Source organism: Agelaius phoeniceus, chromosome 24, assembly GCF_051311805.1.
Source record: "Agelaius phoeniceus isolate bAgePho1 chromosome 24, bAgePho1.hap1, whole genome shotgun sequence".
Classification (NCBI taxonomy): domain Eukaryota; kingdom Metazoa; phylum Chordata; class Aves; order Passeriformes; family Icteridae; genus Agelaius; species Agelaius phoeniceus.
In genome coordinates, this window is record NC_135288.1 from 7,316,131 (window position 1) to 7,336,589 (window position 20,459).

General features: G+C 45.2%; 1 protein-coding gene across 4 annotated transcripts in view; it reads left to right on the forward strand.

The window, feature by feature from the left end:
- Positions 1-3,391: 3,391 nt before the first annotated feature.
- The window catches only part of CLSTN1 (calsyntenin 1), a 30,057-nt gene continuing 12,989 nt past the window's right edge, over positions 3,392-20,459 (forward strand). For 2 of the 4 annotated variants that reach the window (XM_054647672.2, XM_054647674.2), the window contains exons 1-5: positions 3,392-3,742; positions 12,455-12,577; positions 17,711-17,906; positions 19,788-19,996; positions 20,216-20,365. In XM_054647672.2, coding sequence (XP_054503647.2) covers positions 3,676-3,742; positions 12,455-12,577; positions 17,711-17,906; positions 19,788-19,996; positions 20,216-20,365 — 745 coding nt within the window. In that variant the 5' untranslated portion in view covers positions 3,392-3,675. Of the gene's footprint in view, positions 3,743-12,454; positions 12,578-16,324; positions 16,355-17,710; positions 17,907-19,787; positions 19,997-20,215; positions 20,366-20,459 lie in introns of all 4 variants that reach the window. The other 2 variants (XM_054647673.2, XM_054647671.2) reach the window with 2 other exon arrangements.

The following is a 20,459-nucleotide window of genomic DNA, read 5'->3' on the forward strand; positions in this document are numbered from 1 at the left end:
TAATATTCTGCATGTATTCAGAATAGTTTATGATCCTGAGCTCCCACAGGCAGATCCAGATTTGATGCTGATGCACCCGAGCATGTCCTGCTGCTCCCTGTATTCAGAGTGCATTGCTGCCTTTCAGGAGCAGGCAAATGCATTCATTTTCCCCTATCACCCTATCTTTCCTGTTCTGGCTGCTCAGCTCCACTCTGACAAGCACAATAAATGTGTCCTCCTGGGTCCTTGCAAGCCAGGCATTAGTCACAGTGTGCATTTCAAGGACATCAGGCCGATAGGTTTTCAGCTGAAACAGAAAACATGTTCTGCCAGGAGCCATTTGTTCCAGTTTTGTTGCTTACCAATAAAATAAAGATCAATGGTTTTTTGGAACCGGAGAAGCAGGTCAGAGAGTAGGAGGGAGATAAGTGGTAAAATGAAGTTGCTGAAGTTAGTTCCCTGAATTTCTCTGAAATAATGGTATGTGGCATTTGGGATAGAGTGAGGATCTCTGTCAGCGTGGGAAATGCAGTTTTCTCTGGCAGACAGGAGGAACAGGACAGATCTTGCCTAACAGCAAACAGGACTGGTGCTCAGCAGGTGCCACACTGGGTGATTGAAATCAAATTGAGTTTTGTGACACAAAATGAGAGGATGTTGTATTTGCTGCACTTCCAGAGTAAGTGCCAGTGGAACATCCGTGGTGACAGGGATCAGGATTTCATGTGGCTGCCTCACCTTGTGCGCAGGGCCCTTCCTGTCTGTACCAACCTCTCAACTGCCTGTTCAAACCTCTGTCACCCAAGGAAGCAAAGCCATCGAATTGATCCTAAAATACAGCCTGAAGAATTGTTTGCTTTACTGAATCAGTGCCTTAGTCACAACTGACTCGGAGGAGTTTTGCTTAGAAAGTGAAATGCCATCAATGCCTTCTCCTTCCTTGGAAATTTCCCAGTTTCAGCATGACTGATTCAGCTGATTAATTCATCTCAGCTGGTAGTGTCATTGTGTAATAAATAAGGTTTACCCAGACATAGCATTTCTTCTCTTAAAAGTGTCTCTTCTTCCTAATTCTGCAGAATCAGAACAATTTAAACGAGTCCTGATGGTAACACTGAAGTCCCCTTCTCACTGTGCTCCATGGTGCTCTGCTTTCTCCTGTTAAAATGTATGATACAGCCCAAGTGAAATGCAGAGCTCTTTTAAAATGTGTTTTTGCCCCACCTAATGATAATTTATTTTGCAAAAAATGTTTTAATAGAGAATGTGTATGTGAATGCCGACTGGCCAGACATTCAGCCCTCTTCAGATACCTTTATATTGACATTAAAGCTCTGCCCATAGTTAGATTCCTAATCAAAATCCAGTATTTGGGTGAGTACTGGGTATGTGTTACACCGTGTATTCATCAATGGGCAATCATCTTTCAACTGATGAGATCTTGCCTAGCAAATCTTTGCTAACGGGGTGGTTCTTAGTCTGTTAGTAAGCCCAGTTAGAGAGTCACACTGTGCTGGACAGGCCTACTCTCCATACAAAAGAAAAACACATCTTATAGCACCCTGTCAGCTGAAGCTGCGTTGGCAGAATGTAAAGACTCAGCTCTCTGGCAACAGATGGGCTCCAGGCTTCTTCTGACATGATCTGCCATCCAGCATATGTTAGCCAGGCTGAGAAATCAAGGAGGTTTAGACGGAGGCTTTAGCTTTATTTAAAAAAAGAAAGATGTCTTAGCTCTTGATAGAGCAGCTGCCCTACAGTCCATGGAATAAATGTGGAGTCACTTGGCTAAGGGAGAGCTCCAGAGCACAGGATGGAACTGGGGATGTTCACTGTCTTGGGTCTCAGGGTATGACTCTTCAGGGTCCTGCTCTGCTCTGCAGACACCGTGAACAGCGAGTAGAAGTGGTTGGTTTGGAGCGTGGAAGAGGAAGAACATTTTCCTTTGGGTACCCAAATGCACTGGCTGGGACAGACCAGATTCTGTCACCCCGTGAGACCCGAGTGGCTGCTCCAGGGCAGTGAATACCTCGGTTCCTCACCTTTGCTTCCTCCTCCATCTCCAGTGTGGGGTGACCAGGCAGTGAGCCCTGGGCTTGCCTCAGGAGGGAGGAGGAGGCTTTTCCAGCACAGGTCAATCTTGGTATTTAAATTGCTCAGAAAATAAGGAAATACCACATCTCTAGGATCCTGAACATTCTGGACTTTATTTTTATTTCACTGTGGGAGTTAAATGGCTAATAGGTACAAAGCATGAGTAGTCAGATCTAATTATAAAATAAGTTGGTTGCATTTTAATTGTCAAAACTCAGATCATGGTATTGATTATTTTTTCCTTTGTTGAAATATTTTCTCATTGAAATTTTGGACAGTAGAGCAAAGAACTTTTCTATTATAGGACAAGTTCTGTGCAACTTAATGAATATTCTTGATTTAGATACCACTTGAAATTTTTCTAAACAGAAGTAATCTTTTGGCTTGATAGAAGTCACTGCACTAAAAGGGTTTGTTACTCTGCAGGGCAGACTCAGTGAAGCACCAAGGTGTGTTTGTGTTTGGCAACATTCCTGCAGGATTGCACTTCTAGAGCTGGCAAAACAGCAAGATGGGGGTGCTGGGTTAAGGGTTGGATTTGATGATATTAAAGGTCTTTTCCAACCTAAATGATGCTGTGATTGTTTGTACCCAATGCTGTAGCACCAGGTGTTGGCAGTTTGTTCCATCGCAGCTGCTGACTGGGTTTGTGCGTCCCATTCCCAGTGTGGCCCTGTCCCTGCCTGCCTCTGGCATCAGCTTTGGGTTGGGTAAAACCCAGCGGTTTCCTCTTTTTTTTTCTGAAAAGATGTGTGAATGTTAGGGCAAAAGCATTCAAATAGCTTTATATGGGGTTAATTATTTCTTAAATAGCTTCATACGGAGTTTGACGCTTTCTAACGACTTGGGGTCTTAATCAGCATTTATTAAATCAGCTGTGTGAGGCTCTGGAGGGGCACCAGGTTCCCTCAGCTGTGTGAGGCTCTGGAAGGGCACCAGGTTCCCTCAGCTGGGGAAAGCCCCTCTGCTCCCTGCCCGCAGCCCGGTTCAGCCCGCGGGAAGAAGCCAAATGCAGCACAGAGCTCCCGAAGCAGCGGCGGCGGAGGCGCTCCGGGCCCGGCGGGCGGGAGGTGCCCGTGAGGGAGCACCAGGGCCGCGCTCGTGAGGAAGCGGCGATGCCCGTGAAGGAGCACCATAGCGGGAGTGCCATGGCGGCAGTCCCTGTGAGGGAGCGGCGATGCCCGTGAAGGAGCACCATAGCGGGGGTCCCGGTGAGGGAGCGGCGATGCCCGTGAGGGAGCGCCATGGCGGCGGTGCCGCAGGGCCCTCAGCGCCGGGGGCGGGGCGCGCCGCAGCCCGCGGGGGTCCGCAATGGGTTCTCCCGGCGCCCCCCGCCCCGCGCCGTTGGTTCGCTCCCTCCCCCGCCTGGTGCCCGGCGCGGGCCCGGCCGCCATTTTAGGAGCCGCCGGCGGGGTGGGCGGGGGAGGGAGGGGAGGGACGGCGAGCGGAGCGGGGCCGCGCAGCGCTTCTCCTCCCTCCTCCTCTTCTTCCTCCTCCTCCGCGGGGCCGAGCCGAGCCCTCCGCCCGCCGCACAGCGGAGCCCGGACCAGCGGGGGCGCCAGCCGGGGCTGCGCGCTGCCGTCCCCGCTCCGCGCTGCCATGCCGGCCCCCGCCGCCCGCCTGCTGCTCGCCGCGCTGCTCTGCGGAGCGGCCGCGGCCGCTCGAGGTAACGCGGCTGGGGCGGGCGGGGGAGGCTGCTCGGCGCCTTGGCGACGGCGAGGGCGACGGTCCGGGTCCCCGGGCGAGCTGCGCCGCGGGCGGGCGAGGGGACGGTGTCCTTGGCGCCCTGCGCAGGGGAGGGAGCGCGGAGGCGGGCGGACATCGGGGGTAGGGGAAGGGGGGAGGATGGAGCTGGGGCCGGGATGACTCCGCCGCGGCCATTGCACCTGCAGAGGGGATGAGGGGATGGCGGCTCGTCCTCCCGGCTCACCTGCGCCCAGCGGCCCCGAGCCCTCCCAGCCGCGGAGGGCAGAGCCCGGCCCGGCCCGGCGGGGGATGCGCGGCGGCGGCGCTCGCTGTGTCCGCCCGCCAGTTACATAACGGGGCCCGGGGCGGCCGGGGGGCGGCACTTGTTGCCGGGAGGGTCCAGCGGCAGACCCGGCCGGAGCGGGGCCGGGCAGAGCCGGGGCGGCTGCGGGGATAAAACCCCTGGGCAGCCGGGCCTGGCCGGGCTGGCGGGGGAAAGCTCCGTGCGGGATGAGCCGGAGCAGCGCCTGGGCCAGAGCGTGCGGGCTGGCGATGTGAGCGCGGGCCTGGTGGCTATTGATTGATCCCGAGGAGCAGCAGCATCATACGCATTGCGGGGCTGCTCCCCGGCAGGCTTCAGTGAGAGGCTCGGAGACGCTTCCTCACCTGAAGGTTACCCCTGGCACCGGGAATGCTGCTTCTGCAAGATTCAGATGATCGCATGATGAGATTTAGCAGCATTGAATAGCAGCGTACGTTAGAAATGCGGCTGTAAAATGGCTTATAAATACGTTGAAGGGAAGTTCTTGATCTAAAAACCAGCTGGTTATGGACCCATCTTGATGCAGTTTCCCTGTGTAGGATGAAGAAGCTGATGCTGTAGTGTGTCTGGGAAGTCTTCTGCCAGCTGTTCTGACAGTGGCCATCATTTACCTGTGTGAGATCCCTCAAGTACAATCTGTTCACCAGTGTTCTTGAAATCGTTAAATGTAATATTTACCACACCAGTACACAAGCATAGTGTCTTTGAATTCCAGTGTTTGAAATCAGGAATAAGATTAAGATCAAAAAATCATTTTCCAAGAAAGCTGCTTGGAAACAAATGGCAAATTTAGGCAGCATTACCCAGGCCAGCACTGGTAGGCAGATTTTCTGCAGCTTGTTGGAGGCAGTACCTGTTTTCAGTCAGACCTACAGAGCTGCTGGGCTGCAGGTCCTGATCTGTTTAACTTCATCACACATAACTGAGTTACAGAATGAGGGCTGCTTCGGCTTAGTATGTGCAGTTGCCTTAGTCCTTGCAGCGTTTTGGCTGCTGTAGGTAGGCCTGTTAATAATATTACGTGGAGATGCACTTAGTGACAAGTAAGCTCTGGAGGACACCTGGAAAGCTGCAAGGGCTGCTCGTTTTTATTTCCCTGTTGTTAGGAAAGGCATTTGTTCGGAAGCATTTATGGTAAGCTTTCCATTTTGTGCTGTATTGCCAGTTCCTTTTTGGTTTTTTTTCCAAGTACAGTTGAACTTGCTAGTTCTGCCATTTCTGTCGTTGGAACAGGGGAGTGAAAAGTGGTTGATTTTTTGATGTTGGAAAGAAAGGGAAATAGTGTTTGGGGGATGTGATCTTGCCCAAAAGGCAGGTGTGAGCTAGCTGACCTGCCATCTTCCCTGTAGTTATTTTAAGGGGTGCAGAGACTGATTTTGGGATTTAAAGGGACATTTTCCTGTCCAGCTGATGCAAAACTCTTAATCTAATCGAATTTGTTTTGTAATTGATCAAGCTGACCCAAATATTTCCAAGCTTGTTGCAGTGGAAGAGCAGAACCCAGCAGTGCATTCTGGCTGTGTTTGTGGGTGCAGCAGTTGGATGTCTCTGACAGAGCAGGATGAGGAGTGGAGTGGAGCTGCTTCCATGGGCCTGACCAGGCAGAGTGGTAGACCTCTGTTGTCTTGGGGCCCTTCCAACTCACTATCATTTAGAAAGGGTATTGATGGAAGTAATACTATCTTGAAGAAACTTTAAACTGATCTGTGATTATTTCAGGAAGTTATGTGGTGCTGTGAAGGTCTTAAATCCAAACCACAAACCACTTTGTTACTGCCACAGTCTTGCTGCAGATGTTTCTTTGACACAGGAGCAGCCTTTTTAATATAGGGCTGGAGATTAGGTAGGTTTCTTTCTCGAGGCAAGGAAATGTAACTCTACCCTAAAGCATTATGTAGAGACAATTTGGCTATTTATGTGGCCTGGTCTTTTTTGTTCTTCAAGTACTTATGAAAGTAAGAAACCACTGAGAAGAGAGAGAATTAACCAGTACTAGACCTCCCTACAATATAGTGCTTGGGAAAGCATTATATACAGCCATCTGTTCATGTAAACAATTTTAATCTCTTTTTCTGTATGTGTTATTTAAAATAATGCACTGCTGTGGAAACTGCAATGGAGGAGAGATGGTCTGGGCAAGCATGGTGTACATTGTGTTTGGAATACTCCTGTGCTGGTTGTCTTCTCCCATGTTACCAGGCTGCAGCTTGTGCTGTCTGTGCTGAGGTAGCTGGAAAATTTGTCAACAGAAACTTCTCTAGAATTAATAAATGTATCTTCGGTTTGAGGTCCTAATGTTTCTGCAGACACAAAATCACATTGCAGATAATTGCAAAGCTCTTTTTAAGGAGAAGGAAAGAAGCTGGGCTCATGGGCTTCAGTGTGTCATGGAAGTTAGAAGGGTTGGAGTTAAACCCAGGTCAGGCCACAGCTCTGCATAATGTGAACATCCCACAGCTTCGAGTTCTGGTGCTCTGGGTAAAGCAGGGTTTCCTGCCTGAAGCCCAAGTATGTGATAGCTGAGTGGCTTGTGGCTCTGAAACTGTTATGCAGAGAGGAAAAAACATCTGTAGTCATTAGAGTTTTCTGAAGAAAAGCTCTTCTACCATTTTTCTGAGCCTTATCTGATTCTCTTTATTTCCGTTGGGGGAAGTCTCTCTGAAATGTGGTTTGTGGTGTTAAGGGCCACGTATGTTGTAGCATTATCATTGTTGTCAAAGGCAGAAATGCTACCTCAACATAGGAGAGTTCAGTGAGGCGGAAGCCTTGGTCTTAAATAAATCTTGTTTTGCACTCTAATTTATTTGTTTTGTACTGATTGACTCCCATTGGCTTCTGTAGGGACTAAACCTCCTTAGGAGTCTTTAGAAGGGATTATTGGAAACCTCAGTGCCTTTGAAGAAGTGTCTGTCTGTCCTTTGTTTATAGTATTAGGTCTCATCTCACTTGTTTTGTATCTGATTGAAAACAAACTGCAGCTACTGCTCCCAGTGGGTTTCCCTGTTTTTAAATGGAGTCAACAAGTAGAGCCAGAAGTGCCAGCTATACTGGGGTGATGTTTGCTGCATTTCTAAATACTGTTTCCTTCCAAGGAGCAGAGTTTATAAATATGACAGCAGTTAAAAGGAAAGGGGTTTCCACTCTTGCACTATAATTAGCAACATTTAAGATAACATTTATTAAATTAGTGTTTGTAGTTAAAGGCTTATGTTTTCTAGTTCAGTCTTCTGTTTAGTGTAAAACATTTTAAATTTCACTTGAAATTAAGGCTTTGTTGTCTTAATCCTATTTAAACTGTTTTGTGGTGGAATCTTTGTTTTCTCTGACAGGCTTTTATCCAAATTCAAATTTGGTCAGTATATTGTCTGTCTGAGGTCTTTGGTGCTCTGAATGTTTCTTCTGTTGCAGTTGTGGATAGTAAAAATTGCAAATAGCTTCTAATCAGTCATTTGCATGTCTCTTAGTTTCATCAGCCTTATAGCAAAACTTCCATGTATCTTTGTACAAATAAAATCAGATAGAGGCGACTGGTTCAGTGGAGAACAGGAAACTTTCTATAAATGGTGATAAAAAAGTGACTTTTCTCTAGGCAAAATCCAATTTAATAAAACCCTGTTGAATCCCTACAGCTATTGGTTTGAATGTGGTATTTGAAGAGGTAGTGTTAATTGTACAGGCTGATAGTGTGGGCAACTGATAGATTATAAATGTTATCTTGGGCTCCAGTGTATGGCTGGTTAGGAGTGCTCCTTAACTGTGTCAGAGTCCAAGACAGAGACCTGAAACTGGGATGAATTTCAGCCTCTGGGTTTTCCTTCAGCCAGGACCACAGAGGGCCATGGTGGATATCCATGCTCTCAATCCCTGTCCTGGGGCACCTCCTGGGTATTCCAGGTGATCTCCTGGCTTCATTCCTCGTGCTTTGCTGCTGCCTCAGTTCCCAGCAGTGGGAATGAATGGTAGTTTGTCTTGGAGCCTCACACTGTGGGGAAGTTCCACCCTATCAGGGGAGTCAGGATTCGAGCAGATCTTGTGTTCACTTTTATCCCATTGTTTGGACCTGGTTGTAGGACAATGACTTTTGATAAAATTCTAGGTTTGAGAAGACCCAGTTAAATAAACAAACACAATATATCTTTTCATTACCACTGGTTTATTTCAGATTGCTTCTACCCAAAGTTAATCCTGGGTCTTTTCTCTTGGAGGCTGGAGGCAGGAGCTGTGAGTGGCAGGACAGAACACACATTGTAATCAGGCCAGGCTACGCCTGCTCTTATTCAGCTTTGCTTTCAGGGTGGAGAAGGCATATTTTATTGTGTAGCTCTTCCCTCCTTGGCTGGACTGTATTTTTCTGTGGTTAGGTACTACACAGATTTGTTCTTTTAATGATACAGCTTGAAATTTCATCAGAACAGTACTAAATTACAACTGTTCAAGGTAAGACATGTTGGAGTTTTTATTGTCTCACTGAAAGGCTTCCTTGTGATCTCTTGCATCCAGAGTAAGACAATTAAGAAAAGATACACAGTAATCGGTTTTTGTCAGACCTTCAGGACAAGTAAAGCACTCTTTACTAGTTCATCTGTATTAACAGGGACTATAGTTCTCTTTTTGTGAATTTTTCTATGCATTTTTCATGAGGTCTCAAAGGTACATTTTCAGAATGAGGATTTTGTTCAATCTGTCACTAGATTGAACAAAATAGCTTTCAAACTTTAGTACTTGTTACTGAGTTTCATATGTTTAACCAGTTAATTCTTAAGAATTTTTTTTGACGTGAATCATCTTGATTCAGTTCTAACAATTATGCAACATGGCTAGACAGCACTGTATATTAGAAGTAGTTATTGAGAAGAAAAAGGGTTCCAACTACAGACCTTTCTGGGTGAGGTGTGTTTAAATCTTTGGTCATGTAGGTGCCAGATCCCATTTGAGTCAAATAAACTTCCGACCACTTGTAAGAAGAAAGCAGAAAGGACTTTGATAAGTACATTTAATTTTAGTATTTGCTTTAAAATTACAGAGCTGAATTAATCTGATTGTCTTAGTAGCTTGTGACTGAAGTTTCCATACCAGCCCTAAACCCAGCTGCCCTGCCTACCTGTTCATTTACATTCATGAATTCTTTTAGGCAGCAGGAAAAGGTTGCTGCTGGTTATCTCCTGGACTGTGTTCAGCATCCTGAGCCATGGCTCTTGGGAAGGAAGCATCCTTGCTTTGAGGAGCATTCCCTTGGCTGCAGCACGGTCAGGCTGCTCTGTTCTGCTGCAGGAGACAAGGAGCAGATGGTGTTTCCAGAGCTGGTGTTGGAGGCACACGGGCAGTTCCTCCCCTGCAGCAGCAGCAGCAGGTACCTGTGGAGAGCAGGGCTGGGAGGAGGCCGTGCTCTGTCAGGCTGGGCAGCAGGGAGGGCTCTGCTCGGGTGACACCCGGGAAATGCCTCTGCTGAGCTGCCCTTGGCATTCCTTTGTGCCCACCAAAAGCCAGGCAAAGTCTGCCAGTCTGTGCCAGCACGGCTCCCCCCACTTGGCTGGATGAAATGCTCGTTGGGATTTACAGCAGATTCCAGCTGAGGCACTTACAAATAGTGTGAATATTGTATTTCAAGGAAACCGGTGTAGTTTATCCCAGTTAAATGGCAGGAGATTAACAGCTCAGGGCACTTCGTTAGTGTCAGGCTTGGGAGAGGCTGCTGTTCTGGTTTGAAATTACCAGTCTGTCTTTGAACAGCCTCTGTAGATTGCGAGAGTTCCGTGACAATTAAACTACCCCTTCACAGTCCAGCTTTTAATGCTATTTAAGCAGCTGAGATCAGGGTAATACTTGGTTCAGTTTGATTAAGGGAAGCAGTGATGTAAGCTGTGCTTCATATTTCAAATGCTGGCTTGAGAATTCCTTCCAATGTGTGGTTATGCTGGAGTCAGTAGATCACAAATATGGATAACAGGCCTTTCCTGGGTATTCAGCAGTAAGTTTGGTGTTTTAAAATCCAGTGATGTTTAGCCTTCATACACACAAAGGGATTTAAACTTTATGTTTTAAAATCTGGTGATGCTTTAGCCTTCCAAAACACAAAGGGGTTTAAGCTTTATGATTTTATTGTCTGCAGCACAATAAAAAGACATGACTTTGCTTTCAACTGGGCCTGTTGTTTGAAGGTTCACTAGACTCTGCAGATGCTCAGCATACTCAAAATTCTGTTCATATGTGGTTACAGCACTTCAAGGTTTTATAGAACTCCCTACCCAGCAGTAGTGGGATTTAGGAGGTTGCTAAATTAGGAGAAGATTTCTCAGAACATTAAAAAAAACCTAAGTATTTTTGTAATCCACATTCAGAAGCATTAGAATGGAGATGGAGGCTTTTTTCTGGCAGAGATCTGTTCTGGTATTTTATACCATATCCTTGCAAGAATGAAGATGAACAGATGAAAGGACTCAGATTTTCAGTTGGGGTGTAACAGTCCTGGATGTACCGACATAAAAATACCCAGCTGTGACCTCCTTGTGCTCCTGAAGCCAAAGCTGTGTGGGTGAGGTGGTTTCCTTGAGACCAAGTTTGAGTTGTGGCCGAGTGTTCCACGGGAGCCTCAGGCCTGGACAGCTGCTGGCACCTTCCCTGGCAGGGAGGAGTCTGTGGTAGTGCCCCTGAGAGGGGCAGGTGTGTTCTGGGAGGCTGCTGCAGCCCCGAGCTGCTCTGGGTAAACAGAGCAGTGTGCTTGCCATGTCCTGCCCTGTGCTGTGCTGCATGCTGAAGTGTGCCTGTGGGAGCCCACTGAGGCAGTCTAGAGAGTGTTGCCATATTAAGTAAAGCCACATGGAGTAATTAAACACAGTTTGCATTAGAACAGTTCCTTGGGAGATCTTTCTTGCTGCATTGTTACAGATGAAGATGATGTGTCCTGTCTGTGTTGCTACTAACTGGTAAAAGATTGCAGATGGAAGCATATTGGGAGTTTTATGGTTTCCTGTATGAGTTCTCTGGGTTTAATCATTTATTGAAGTGTCCTTTTGTCACTGTTTGTTAATTCCCCTAGGTAGGCATATGGCACAAGACATGAACCCATTTTGGTTGGTTGAAGAGACAGGGTTCAAGAGTCTGGGTTAGCTTTCCCCCTCTGCCTGCCTTGTGACAATCTGCTTATATAATTCTTTAGAGGTGAAATAGCAGGACTCAGCTGTGTGCTGGTGTTCAAGCTGTAGTCTATATTTTGCTGTAATTGCACAGACATGCATTTCAGAAGTTTTAAGTTCTTGATCTCCTGCATGCCAGAACCTGGGTGATGTTGCCTATGGAATGCTCTCTGGTGGGTTTGTTGTAACCTCTAGCAAAGCATTTCTTATAGGCATCATTTGCTGAAGATTACCTGGTTTTGTCTGGTAAGGAGCAGTTTTCAGGCCCTTTAAGATGTTTTTCAGTAGGCTCTAAGCAGCTGGGTACATGAAATTTTCCAGAATTGCATGTGGGACAATTGTGCTATTAAGGAAATGTAACCATCCAGGAGCAACTCAGGCAGTCACACTCCACCACCTGAGCTTTATTTTATAAAATAAAGCTAAATGTTTAATAATTAAGGGACTCTCCTGCTGGATTGTCACACAGTAGATGACAGCCTAGTAGGTAACATGATTTGATCTTGCATCTTTAGTGATGTAGTAGAAAAAGCTCTTTTTGAGGCTGCCAGGGAAAGAGGCTGCATTTCTTTGCAGCAGAGGAAGACCAGTCATCCTGAGACAGGCTCAGGTGATCAGTTTGAGGCTCTTCTGTGCAGAGGTGAAGGATTGATTCTCTCTTGTGAGATTTCTTAGTGGTTTCCCAGTATCTTGAAACAACTACTAAAGAAATGAAATTTCACCTCTTTTCCACCTGTTTTCTTAATGATGGTGTAACCCCCTATACAGGAGAAAAAGCTGACCTGAGAACAAGTCTTCATGTTCTGAAGAATATTGCACCAGCTGTATCCCAGGTTTTGCATGGTGGGGGGAGCACAGTGTGAACCAGCCCTGGTGTTTTGTGCTCCCTGGTGTGGTGCTGACTGAGATTTTGCTGGTGTCACACTTGGCACTGATGGCAGCAGCTCCCCATCACTGTCTGCAGGTTTTTGAATTGCACTTCAGGGGCATCTGAAATCCCAGCATAGTTAGAAACTAATTTAAATTCTCTGAGTTACTTTTGGAAAGCCTACAGGGACGCTCAAATTTTCTGAACATACTTAGCCAGGATTTTGTCTCAAATTTTTCAGTTTATTAAAACCTCGATTCAGAATTGCAAAAGAGGAAAATACAGGAATTAGTACTATAAAACATTTTTCAAAGATCTCATCAATATCAGTTTCCAATGTTTTGACTCTGTCCTTTGTTTTCCCTGCAGTTAACAAGCATAAGCCATGGATTGAAACAACCTATCATGGCATAGTTACAGAAAATGACAACACGGTGCTCTTGGACCCCCCTCTGATAGCCCTGGACAAAGATGCACCTCTGCGCTTTGCAGGTAAAGAATCCCCTGCCTTTCTCTTTGAAGGTGTGCAAATGCTTTCCTAAATGCTCTGTGTTGGTGTTTTCCCTAACAGCAGCACAACATTTCAAAGCTTTTAGATCCTAGGAAATCCATGTGTGTGCATGGAGCAGTATTTTATTTCAGGTTTGCAGCTGTATCCAAGTATCCAAACCAGAAAGTGCTTTGCTTCTTTCGATTTCATGTGTACATGATAATTTTTCTGGTGGTTTATTTTTGTTTTCATAGTGTCTATCCTTTTCCTCAGTCCTCCAGATTCCACATTTCACAGCATTCAGCGTGGGAGTTCTGAAACAATGATTTTCTTACCATTCTGAAGAGAGTTTTGGTTTTTGGTTTCCTTAGCGATTTTTATTTGTGTCTTAATAAAGTGAAAGTACTAATTAGTAGAATTAGGACTGCATGTCTGTGATAAGTTTGCTTAACAGTCTAGGGTATTTTGAAAACTGAATGACTTCCTCTGGCTGAAGAAAAGGCTTTTTTTCCTCCAGTAAAGAATATAGAGAATGATACACAAGATATTTGCCAAGTGTGGGTTGATTCTTCACTTTGAACATAGGACTGACAATTTTCTTATCAACTTCTGCAGTAGATTTTTTTTCTGAAAACTTTTGTTTAGGCATACTGTATTCATTAATTGGATGCAGTATTAAGAAAAGTCCTTTATTGAATTTGACAGCATTAGAAAGATGTGTCTGAAGAATACCACTGGGCATCTGCAGGTATTTAAATTACTTGTAGTGGATAACACAAGCTTAAATTGGATATTTGGAGGAGCTTATTTGGTTAAGCAAAATTTGAGAGTTAAGAATCCTAGAGAAGTACCTAAAGGATGTGACATGAGCCATTTTTGGGAGCATTGCTTAGCCTGGCTTCATGGAGGAAGAGATGGAGTGATTAAATTAAGAGCCATTGAAAGGTTCAGCAGCTGACTTCATTGAATGCTGCAGTTTTATGGCAGTTTGGTCACAATTTTCCTGAGGTACTGCTTAAAGGAACAGTTTTGTTCATTATCATAAGGCTGTAATTATCTCCAGTGAAGTTGAAGATAATGGTAAATTTGTTATTCAGAAGTTGAGAGATAATGCTAAACCCCTGAAATTCAAACTTCCTCATGCATTGGGTACATATGGCAGAGGCTCTTCTACTGTCTTAACTGGAAAATAAACCTGCTGTCTGTGGACAAAAACTTCCATTGCCAAACCAAGAACATTGTGGTGGGATCCACAAAATCTGTTAATTAAGAAGAGGAATGGGAAGCCTGACTTGTGTTCTCAGGGATGAGGAGAACGTGAATCACCTCTTGCAGTTCTTAAATGCTTTAAATGTAGGTGCTGGTAGTTCAGCAGCATTGAACAGATTCTGAAAATGGCAGTTTTATACCTCTTGGATAGGAATGGTTTCAAGAAAGTACTGTCAGAGTATCTTCAAATGTTTTGTTGTGTTTGCAGAGGAAAATCCAATGTCAAAGCATTTCTTAAATGAGACTTTTCCCATTGGGTTGATCTAAATTGTTTAAACCTGCTTTCATTAAATGAACATTTTTGTCAACGGGAAATCATAGAAACAGAATATATTTGTATAAACAATATATTTTGCCTTTCAAAAATGGACATTTCCTAAACAGCAGGAACAGAGCAATGGATTTAAAGAAATTAAGTTCAGAGTATGGCACATGAAGGTTGTAAAGAAATTCCTGGTATGAGAATTGGGTTTGAATTGTAGAAATGTTGAAGGGCTCTGTGGAAGTGTTTGTGGGCCATGAAATGGAGCCTGTCCTAGGGGAGCCCTGGGTTGGGTGAGTGCTGCTGTTCCAGCTGTGCTCACAGCTGTCCTGGCACTGACCCTGCTGGTGCCCAGCACGTCTGGGGTTCAGTGGGAGCAGCCCACGGGGCCTGATGAGCTTCCACAGCAAACAAAGCCCTGCTCAGGATTAACTGCCTGCTTCAGCCCTTGCTGCTGTGCTCCTGCTTATAAATCAAATTTATTCATGCTTCAAAAGGCTGGATATTTTAATTAATTGTGCCCTCTAGCTGAGCTGTGAAACTTCTGAACTGTCTGCAGATTTAAAATACTTTAAGTAGAGCTTTTTTGCTTTATTTCAATTTTGAGCGTGTCGAAACATCTCAAAACGAGTTCATTTAGGTGCTTTGTAGTACATGAACTGTGGGGCAAGTAAAAGTAACATTTATTGCTTTGCTCACTCTGTGCTGTGGGTAGGACCCTAAAATTCAGGGGGAAATAAGTGGGATTATGTAGATTTTTATTTCTTGGGTTATTTGTATGGTTTTAAATGTGAAATATTTATCCACTTTTGGAAACAGGGTGAATGTAGTCATGCCAGCTTGCCTTGTCAAGCTGCCTGGCACACAGGGGCAGGATGGAATCAGTCTTCTGCACCTGTTCCAGATGTGCTTGAGAAGACAGTGACCATTCTTGTTCCTCAGTGACTCTTTTCTACATTACAAATTTAATCATGTTGGAATTAGATCCTAAGTGGTTTTGCTGAAAAAAATAAAATAAAAATAAAATAAAGGCCAGTTACATTTTTTATTGTATGTTTATTGTTTGTGCCTAAAACCAGTCTGATGGCTGAAGCTCTCAAGCAGGGATTTCCCCTTTACTGTGCATAAAGGAACTGAATTTCTGTTACATTTGAAACAGCCACTGCTGTCTCTGGGTGCCTTCTCACAGCCAGATGTGCAGTGCAGGGTCTCCTGGCCAGATGTTTGAAGTGTTTCCCTTGGCTTTTTGATGTGCCTCTAACAGGGCTGCAGTCCCTCTCCCCCACCCTGGGGAAAGCCACTTCTCAGCCACAGTCCTTGATTTCCCCCTGGCTATTCTGGGATGCAAGTAGTATTTTGTGGGGGTTAGGAATTTTTAATTTAAAGCATGACTATGTGGAGAGCTTTGAAAAGGATCTTGCAGAATCTCTATGGATTCTTTTTAAAAAATCCCCCAAATCCATCAAGCCCGTGGGGTCCCTGGAGGCAGCTTCCCATGTTGGGTGGGACAGTGCTGCTGCCACCAGCCCCAGTTTGCTTGGGAAGGGAGCTCTGCTGCTGTGGGCAAGGCTGGGAGGGGCATTTTTAGAAAAGAGGTGTCCTGTAGAGGAGATGACACCATAAGCAAACAGATTTGCTCTTGTCCCATCCCTGGCTCACTTGCATAGTTGGAAGCAAACCTAAGAGGAAATTTTGCTGCAATAGTGTTTGATCCATTTTTGTGTCAAGTTTGATGCTATGCTGCTAGGAAAGCATATAGCTCCCTCTCCACATTCCTTAAATGAAACCTTGTGTTCATCAGGATTGCATTTTAATGTGTATATATTTTAGTCACTAATTATGGCAATACTTTATACAGAATAATGTAAATAAATTCAGATGAATTCTACTTTATGGGCAGTTATTCATCAACATGCAGTTTTGAAAATATCTCATTTAGCAGTTGGGATTATTAAAAAAAGAAAAGGAGAAAACAAAGCCTTGATCATTTGAAATATATCAGAATTCTCCAAATGAAAACCTGGAGTTAAAAGATTAAATCATATTTACCATAACTAAAACTCTAAAATTGTAACAGTTACAGCAAATCACCACCGGAATTTTAAAATACAGTTTTTCCAAAGCTTTTCTGTGTAATGTGTGCATCTTTGCCTTTTCCTTATTTGCTCCCATTCAACCTTTCCTGTTACTGACATGGGTTTGTCTTTTTTCCCTTTAGAGAGTTTTGAGGTGACAGTCACCAAAGAAGGTGATAAAGGGTTCTTTCTATCCCTTTTATGAATATTAACCTACTAACTTTGGTTATGAAATGGGGAATCAGCACTGAAACAGAAGATCCTGTCATGCTCTTTTGTCCCATTTATTCTCCCAGTTTTTTTCTATTTTAAAATATATTGATAAAAAGTGTTATGTAACCAAACCCTTGGTTAGAAATATCTGTAAATCAGACATCCATTTGAACCATTTGGGGTTATTGTACATTGTGTGGACATTGAAGAAGTTGTTTGGGGAAAATTAGCATTTTCTGATATTTTCCCTTGTAGATCACTTCTCTGGGACAGCTGCAGTTTTCCTCATGCTTTGTGAAGTGATGTTGAAGTGCTGAAGCATTCCAGCACCTTCCTGCAGTACACCCCCTTCAGGACTGACTTCAGTGGTTTAAAACATGAATCACCCCCATTTGTTTGAATACCTCTAGACATGTTTTTATTAGGAGTGTGTTGTTGGTACTAAGAAACCACTGCAACTATAACAGCAAAACAGTGGGGTTTGTTGGTGTAAGAAAATCCCCAGCAAAATGTAACCAGTTGCAGAGGCAAAAACACAGTGTAGGTGGTCAAACATTTATTGAGTGGCTTTTGTTGTGTGCTGGGCTCACCCAGCTGTGATGTGTTTAAAAATTATGTGCTGGGGACTTCTCTTCCAAGTTTGTAGGGTGAAGAGTTTGACCAGAAGGAAAACCTTCTGAAACATTTGCTGAGAGCTTCTTTCACTACCATTTGGCCTGTGTTAGTAGATAGCTGTTGAAATGGATGCCTGAGAAGTTGGTATTTCTACCTTGCTCATTCAGTAGTTTATTTTGATTCCCTGATTTTAGCCAGGTACATTGCACAGGAAGACTTTGTCCTTTGATCTGTTGACAGAATTTCTGTAATTATGGTGCTGAACCTGTACTCGAAGCCTTTTCACCCCTTGACTTGTAACTGTGCATTTTAACCTCTTGCTCTGGTCAAAGTAAGCCACTGCCCAGCTATTGCCAGTAGCTTGGCATAGAAGGTGTTACCAGTGGCCTTGGCTGGATGCTCACATGAGATCTACTCTTGCCCTAGAGCTGTCTCAAGTACTCCTGTGAAATGCCTGTCTACATTTCTCTTTTTCTCTTTTGTACTCCTGCATGAATGGATGCAAAGTAAACAAGTTGCTTGGAAGGCAGACCTTTGCTTCTTTTTACTAAAGTTCCCAGAATTCACCCATTTTAAAGCACAGTGCTCTTGCTTTGTCCACAGACCCTCACAAACCCCTGGCTGCAAAATATTTGGTCATTTATTTTAAAAATGTATCATCATGTTGACCAGTTCTAACCTATCTTTACTTTAACTCTTAGGTGAGATTTGTGGATTTAAAATCCACGGGCAGAATGTTCCCTTTGAAGCAGTGGTGGTGGATAAATCCACTGGTGAGGGAATCATACGCTCTAAGGAGAAGCTGGACTGTGAGCTGCAGAAGGACTACACCTTCACCATCCAGGCCTACGACTGTGGCAAGGGACCAGATGGAGCAAATGCAAAAAAATCCCACAAGTAAGTCAGTCTGGGGTGGGCTGAGGGGGAGTTTGGCTCCGAGGGCTCTCCTGCTTGTGGTGATTTATGGTCTGTGTATTGAGAGTAAATGTGAACCAAGTGTTCATCCTGGAAGGCTTCTCCTGGAACCACAGAAAGGGTCAGCTTGGAAGGGACCACACTGGCTCATCTGGTCCAACCTCCCTGCTCAAGCAGGGCAATAATCGTGATAAAAAGAGCAGCAAAATGGACATGAACTGCTTGAACAGCCCTTCTTTTGTATCTTAGGTGATACTGCTTTATCCCTTGATATCTCCGGGTCTACATTAGAAAACCAGGTGGGGATAGAAGCAGGGAAACTGCTGATACACTTACTGACAAACTGATAAACTGCTGATACACTTACAATCTGTCTTGAGTTGGTAGAGTTTGCAGTGGGGTAACCGGCCTGGACATTATTTTGGGATTCAGTTTCTAAATCCAAAAAAACTGGTTCAAGAAGTCAGTCTGTTAAGCTTAACAAAATGGCAAAGCATTCATGTTTCCATCATTTCCAGACAGCCCCACCAGAGAACCCAAGATCAATAGCATGGGGCTCATCTCTGCTACATTAAAGAATGGGAACAAAGCAGTCTTTAGCTTATCTTTATCTAAGGAAAAACCACAATATAAAAGAGTCTCTAGAAAACCCACTTGAGAATAACTGTTTGACACTCTGGTGTAGACATCTGCAGAGCATGTGGGAGATGAGCAGTTGTGTGAAGCAGAGAGAAAGGCATAAATAAGATGAGGAATAGAGTAGCAGAGGTCATCTTCATGACAAACAAAACCTTGCTATTCTATAACTATACAAGGGTTTGAGTTTTATTTGCAAATGACCAGTGATAGTAAACAAAACCTAGAACTCCACTGAATTATATAGCAATACATTGGAGAAACAGCCACTGCCTTCTTAGTTAGGGTAGTTGAGATTGCTGGGTTTATTAGTTACTGAGAGCTGGAATGCTGAAGGATGGCTTCATGTGAAAAAGAAGCTGATTTGGCAGAATCTGTAATACCCAAAAAGCATTTCTGTGAACAGGAGAAAAGTAACAGTCATTCAGAACCAGGTGCAAATATTCCTATTAATCAAAACCCAAACCTTCACATTCATGGAAGTAAGCGGAACTGGAAGAAAAAAAGGCAAATGTAAAATGCAGATGTTTCATTGTTTAAAGTACCCAGGAAACAGACCTTCAACACAGGTTTTCCTTTCTTATTCCTTGGTTTGACCTAGCTGTGTAATTCTTGCAACAGGGGCAGGGTGTGCAGGCCCTGTGTGTGTCACTGCAGGGCCACAGTTCCCATCCAGGTGAACCAGAGGGAGCTGCTCTATGCAGTGCTGGAGGAGCAGGGTGTGCAGGCCCTGTGTGTGTCATTGCAGGGCCACAGTTCCCATCCAGGTGAACCAGGGGGAGCTGCTGCATGCAGTGCTGTGGGAGCAGGGTGTGCAGGCCCTGGAGCCCTGTGTGTGTCATTGCAGGGCCACAGTTCCCATCCAGGTGAACCAGAGGGAGCTGCTGTGTGCAGTGCTGTGGGAGCAGGGTGTGCAGGCCCTGGAGCCCTGTGTGTGTCATTGCAGGGCCACAGTTCCCATCCAGGTGAACCAGAGGGAGCTGCTGTGTGCAGTGCTGGAGGAGCAGGGTGTGCAGGCCCTGTGTGTGTCATTGCAGGGCCACAGTTCCCATCCAGGTGAACCAGAGGGAGCTGCTGCATGCAGTGCTGGAGGAGCAGGGTGTGCAGGCCCTGTGTGTGTCACTGCAGGGCCACAGTTCCCATCCAGGTGAACCAGGGGGAGCTGCTGTGTGCAGTGCTGGAGGAGCAGGGTGTGCAGGCCCTGGAGCCCTGTGTGTGTCATTGCAGGGCCACAGTTCACATCCAGGTGAACGACGTGAACGAGTACGCCCCGGTGTTCAAGGAGAAGTCCTACAAGGCCACGGTCATCGAGGGCAAGAGGTACGACAACGTGCTCAAGGTGGAGGCCGTGGATGCAGATTGCTCCCCCCAGTTCAGCCAGATCTGCAGCTACGAGATCGTGACCCCGGACGTGCCCTTTGCCATCGACAAGGACGGTGAGACACGGAGCTGGGCCGGGCTGGCACTGGGCACCCACACAGCAGGGGCACCTGGGCCTGGAGCCTGGCCCTGAAAAGTCAAACGGTGCAGGGTAATGCACCTGCAGATGAGTTTATTCAACTCTGTATGAAGTACATAGGTGGTACCTGGATGCGTTGTACGCAGACCATGAAGAATTGTCTTGATGTCTGATAATTGCCTTTTTTCTGTGTCAGGTTATATAAAAAACACAGAAAAGTTGAGCTATGGTAAAGAACACCAGTATAAACTGACAGTAACAGCCTATGACTGTGGGAAGAAGAGAGCTGCTGAAGATGTGTTGGTTAAAATTAGCGTTAAGCCTACGTGCAAGCCTGGCTGGCAAGGTTAGTTTGCTGTCTTTCCTCTCTGCTTTTAGCATTTGCTGGTGCCTTCAGTTAAACACGAGAGATCTTTAATATTGTTCCTTTGAATAATATT